This window comes from Protopterus annectens, chromosome 5.part1 (assembly GCF_019279795.1).
Source record: "Protopterus annectens isolate FY-2018-M chromosome 5.part1, PAN1.0, whole genome shotgun sequence".
Lineage (NCBI taxonomy): Eukaryota > Metazoa > Chordata > Ceratodontiformes > Protopteridae > Protopterus > Protopterus annectens.
This window is the reverse complement of record NC_056736.1, coordinates 755,086,803-755,092,802: the sequence shown is the minus strand read 5'-3', so window position 1 is coordinate 755,092,802 and position 6,000 is coordinate 755,086,803. Positions and strand designations below refer to the sequence as shown.

Genomic DNA, 6,000 nt, shown 5'->3' with positions numbered 1-6,000 from the left:
GGAAAGAAATAATCTGATAAAAATAAAAGAGCCAACAAAGTGCTAACATGATTTGTTATATATTCGTGCCATAAATAACGATATTTATCTCCTCAAACGCAACGCCCGCGTCCAGCTATCCGGCACGTGCTGCTTTCACAACCCTGTCCGGCACAAGAGTCAGTACGTTATCAGCGCCGTACCATGTTATGAATACAGGGACGGCGTTGGTCAGCATTCCTTCAGGTTGGCAGGCAGGAGTGTCTCCTGGCACCGTAGCCTCATATCCAGTCGCACTAGTTGTGTTTGTGAAGTGTGTGTTGTCACCGGGGTGCGGGGTTCATACAAAGTGTGTCCGAGCGCCCCCTCCCTCTCAGAGAAGTGGTTGCGTCGTACAGCCAGTGTTAAATGCCTTGTGAGTGGCGACGCTTCTTCAGTACGGCTGTGGGGCTCGTTGTGGAGTAGGGCGAAGACGGTCTTATTTCTTGTGTTTTTTCTGGGGTTCAGCAGCGCAGTACTCCACATTATCATGAAGACCATCATAGCAGCCTACTCGGGAGTCTTGAAGGGTAAGTATAGTCCAAGTCCATTCTAATGTTCGTCATTTTTAGAGGGTGTTATAATTTGAGGTCTGTCTTGTTGTGAAAATGTATTTACTACTTTGTTGTAAAACGAACGACGAGAAAGTAGAAAATGCTACAGTCTGACTTTCAAGTAGTGCTTACCTTACTGCGTGATAACAAGTAACCGACGTTTTAGGAATGTGGCACTGCGTAGTTTTACCTTCTACATTCCTTCCTTCACCTGTTTGGCTTCCTTGAAGATGCTGACGGGGTTCGGGATCCCATTTTATGGGGGAATATCTTGTTAAAAGTAAGATGTTAACTTTGATTTTGTGTACGTTTTACGTGGATTTTAGTGGAAACCATGATTATGACCATTAATATAGGAAGAGAAGGAAAACCGCAGGGATTCTGCGTCAAACAGTGCGGTATCCCGGGAAACCCGCTCAGACATGGGGTCAGCTAGCATGCGCCCCTGCTTTCCCTGGGGGTTCTTGGGTATGCCCAGCGGGTCATACAAACCCCCTGCAACACCCACCTTAATGCCATTTTCCCCAGACATTTACTGTATCATTACAGAAGACTGGTTTTGCAGCTGGAGCGCCGTTAAATCTTGCACAGCAATTAAAATTATGTAATTTGTTACGGGGTTACCTATATATATATTTTTTATTGTTATTTGCATTAGTTGGTGCACTTCACCTACAGAGTGTCACCTTCGTCAAGCAGTAGACCATTTTGTGCATCTGAGCAGGTGGGAGCACTTATTCAGACCAAATTAAAATTATATGGCATGCTAGGAGTCTGAGGCTGATGTGTTGACAAATGAAAACAAGATGTTAATAATTTGTTCAGTAATAATTCCTAGATTCCCACCACTGTTTTAAATTATTCATGTGTCAGTACTACATTCACCGTTGTATTTCATTTGATTCCAGCCTCCTGGTGATCCTTCCTGCTTTAAATTCTTTGAGTTTTAAGTCGGCTGTTGTCTACACAGAGTTGTAATCAGATTATTGACTTCTTAGACTTGTATTAGAAGGAAACCAAACCTAACTGAACAGTCTGCTAATTTTGTACTTTGATGTGTAGGACTAATGACTGTAATCATTTTTATTTTTTTTTAATAAAGAAGGTTATTTATTAGCTGTGGAGGGGGGTTCGTACTGTTGTCTTCTGCTGATTTAAGTTGCATCGCTAATTTGGAATAGAAACGTAATGATTGTGGAGAACTGAATAGTAAACTTCTCCTTTGTAGTGTGTGCGTGGTGGTGGGCGGCATTGCTGTGCAGTCCGTATTGGCAATTTTCTGTACAGGTTGCAGGGTAAACACTCCATCCAGCAGAGCATTTCTGAATTAAGTGCACAATGCAGTTATGCAAATTTCAAAAGTAATGTGGTTAATAAACATTGTGAAAGGAAAATAGTGCGGCATTTCTGAATTAAGTGCACAATGCAGTTATGCAAATTTCAAAAGTAATGTGGTTAATAAACATTGTGAAAGGAAAATAGTGCGGCTCTACATTTACTATTTGTTTTGGGAATTGGCAATTTTCCATAGAGTTTGTAGGGCAAACACTCTATCCAGCAGAGCATTTCCCAATAAATGCACAGTGCAGTTGTGCAAATCTCAACCTTTAAGTTACTAATAAGCATTGTGAAAGGAAAAGTCTTATTACGACCACACCACACTATTTCCTATTAAGTATGGCAAATTACTGGAAAGCACTTTTGCTGTATATTCTCACTATCTGTTATACAAGCAAATTACTTTAGGATTAAAAAGTGAATTCTTTCTTTCCAGTGCTTAAGGTGAAAGAATAAAAGCTCTTGAATTTGCTCGCAAGTAACCTAAGCCTGTCTCTACTACGAAAGGCATGTTCTCTGACTTGACCATTGGTAGTTCAGACTGTGTGCTCAGTGAGAGCCTCTCTGGCCATCTGTCTATGCAAATGATTCTCATTGACTCCTTTAACCTGGGCTTGTTTTTACTGTATCTGTAGCCAGCTTTAGGCACCAGCGAACCCTGTGGTCGCTGGGGGCCCCTGTACCTGAGGGGCCCCTAACCACAGCAAGTTATCTTATCTTGATATTTTGTAACATATCTGTCAAACCAAAAAAAGTTAATGCAGTAATCATGTGTACTTAATAAACCAACTGGGTAATAACTTTTTTATATATATATATATATATATACATATATATATATATATATATATATATATATATATATATATAGCCTTTAAAACTTATTGCTATAACCAGAGATATCTTAAGTGTTTTATCAAGCAAAAGGCTTCACAATTCCATTAAATATTTTACCATTGACATAGTGCTCCTGGCTTAGTAAAGCCCTGCTTATGGACAGTCACTCCACTAAAACTAACAGTATAGCCAGCTTAAGTACTTGCAGTACCCATCGCTGCAAGGGGGCCCCCTTAATCATCCTTGACTGTATGGGGGCCCCACAAAAGCTGCTGCTGTTTGGAGAAAAATGTAATAATTTTTTGATTATGCTCTTTAACCTGAACAGCTCTGTGACATGACCCTGTTAGGATAAAACTGATAATGAACGTAAGCAGGGTACTTGCTAGAGAGGTCAGTAGCCCTGAATGACTGATGTCAGTGCAAACCTGATACTTCTGAATCGTTAAGGATGGTTTTCCTTTTTGCGGGCATCTATAAACACTGTCAGAATACCAGATACTACGACTTTCAACTTCTTTGCAGAAGAATTCAGTGCAGTACCAATAATAGCAGAATAAAGGCTCAAAATCAGGAACAGGTTTAAATATTACTCTTATTCAAATAAAAAGTTAATACAACACATTTTGCATCAACATGCATTTTTTGGACAATAAGTATAAAACTCTGATGTCTGGATTTATTGACGGTCTGTAACCCTGAATAATTTATAAGCAAATCAAACGTTTTACAAAGGACAGAGAAAAATTATTGGAAAAATCAGGAAAGGTCTGTGAAATCAGGGACAGTGACAGCTTTGCATTACTGCTACTGAGGTAAACTTATTCCTGCTGCTGTTTGACAGCTAAAGGCAGTCGCTGATCGTGTGCCAGTACCGTTGTGTGTGTGTGTGTGTCCGTGTAAGAAATCGGCGATTTTTATCTGTGCACACTCATAATAATGCCAGGACACATATGTTATTCCTCTGAGCATCAGTGAAAAATGTTGCTAACAAGTAATTATATTTCAAAACTAATGCATAAGATATATCACAGAACACTCAGACACTTAGATCTTCGAGTCTGGGGGGGGGGGGGCTACTCTCCAGACAACCAGATACAGGGGGCTCCCTTAATCATTCTGAATTGTGTAGGGGCCCCACAACAGCTGTTGCAGGATTAGGGAAAAATGAAGAGGAAAATATATATTTATTTTCTGATTATGCTCCTTAACTTGAACAGGGTTGTGATATAACCCTGTTAGGGTAAAGCTGTTAATGGCCTCTGCTCTCAACTGCATCCATTTTAAAACCAGCCTTGCTTGGATATGTGTGTGTATAGAAAGCTGATGGTAGGTTGTGTTTGTGTGTTGGGGATTTGTAGTTTATTACTTTTAATTTTCATCACAGTTAAACCTTAGAGGTGTGCACATGAGGTTATTGTAGCTTATGTTTGGGCTGAGGACAATATGGTGATTGTTTCTTTAACTTTTCTTTTCCCTTTGGGGAAAAAACATGTATCCGTGAATTACCATATAGGTGGCAGTACACTAAACACCGAAAGTGTGATAAGAGACGTAGGGACACGGACAGTGGTCTCACCTTCGATAACCACATCGCCACAACAGTCAGGAAATCCTATGTGGCACACCTCATCACTAAGGGCTTTTCATCCAGAAAAAAGGAGGTCATTGTCCCACTGTACTCATCCCTCATTCGACCCATTATAGAATACAACACCCCATTTGGTATGTACCTCTCAAGACATCTGCAACAACTGGAAAGGCTACAGAAATACCTCACTAAAAGAATCACAGGCCTAAAGCAGATGCCCTACGCTGACCGCCTTAAAAAACTCCAGCTATACTGTTGTCGCATATCGTCTACTCGGAGGCCATCTCTGCTTAATATACAAGGCCATGTCAAACCCAGAGCTGTTGGACATGCTACACTTCAAGAAATCCCAATCCCTCAGAGCCACACACTCCAGGGATCTAAACCTTGTCATCACAATAAACAAAATGCTGGAGGGATAGGTTCCTGACCTAGACACTCCCCAGACTCTGGAATAGATTGCCCATACATGTCAAGCAGAGTGCCTCTTTGGCCCTCTTCAAAAGGAACCTTGACGATTGGATGGGAGAAAGGAAATTCACCCCGGGGATCACGTCAGTCGCCCTGCTAGACAGGGGACCAAGGAAGTAAATAGTGTGTGAAGAAATAGCCAGGGAATTGTTATGGCTAGGCTTATATAGGCCCTAGGGCTGATAGCCTAGTACCAAACTATGAACCTATTTTCTCACAGATCTCCGAGGTGTACAAAGAAGGTTACTATAGCTTATGTAGGGCAGTATACTGCCTAGGAGTAACAAAGTAGAAGACATTACTGTAATCATTATTGGTTTCACTTTCCTCACAACTGCACTTCATAACATGTAGTTGCCTTTGACAGTTTGGGTTGAGGAGTGAGGAGGCATGCTATGTATATGTGTCAGCAGTCATTTGAAATACTTGACTGTGGAAATCTGAACCTCTTCTTTCATCCTAGTCTAACACCAGACGGATGCACAGGCATTCTTTTTGGGATGCTAGGGGGGCAGGCAGTTCCCAGATAGAACCTGTGTATCCAGACAACTGGCTTGTTAGTTTATCATGGGCTTCTATTTTGTCATATTTGAAAATTAAGCCTTGGGCACAACTTATGTCTTCCTTTAAAGAAAAAAAAGACTGAATTTTTTTCTTGTGTTTTTTTTTGTTTGGGTCACTATTGGATTACAAGGTCGAGAAGTTGGGAGGATGGCCTAATGGTTAAGGTGTTTGCCTTACAGACACAAGGTACAGGATTTGAATCTCACAGGGGATAATTGTCTAGGCTTAAAATGGTTCGCAAGGGCAGTTAGCCTAGTACTAATCTATGAATCTATGAGGAAATGTTCCTAAACTACATCCTAGAACGTGTATAAACCTTATGGCTTCCTGGGCCCTGGCTTACTTGAGTTATTTCCTAAATGGTTATTGCTATGCTTACTTGGTCAGGAGAGGTATGTTGAAAGGATGCAAGGAAACTCAAGCTGAACAGCAACACAATTCATTTTCTAAATCATAATTTCTGTTCAAGTCATAAAATGGAATTTAGTGCATATAGAAAGTTACGTTTTTTTTGAAAAAGCTGAAGAGTAAAGTAAAATGTGAGAAAAGGAGGAAAAGAGTCATGTGCACGGCATAGGGAGCCCAAATGGGGAGGAAACTGGGGGAGACAGGAGGATATGGTGTGTG

The 6,000-nt window shown here is 40.8% G+C and overlaps 1 protein-coding gene across 1 annotated transcript in view; it reads left to right on the top strand.

Annotated features, from left to right (window-relative positions):
- Positions 1 to 207: 207 nt before the first annotated feature.
- The window catches only part of LOC122803271 (diacylglycerol O-acyltransferase 2-like), a 624,533-nt gene continuing 618,740 nt past the window's right edge, over positions 208 to 6,000 (top strand). Inside the window, exon 1 of the mRNA XM_044072861.1 lies at positions 208 to 548. Within this exon, the coding sequence (XP_043928796.1) occupies positions 509 to 548 (40 nt within the window). The 5' untranslated portion in view covers positions 208 to 508. The remainder of the gene's footprint in view (positions 549 to 6,000) is intronic.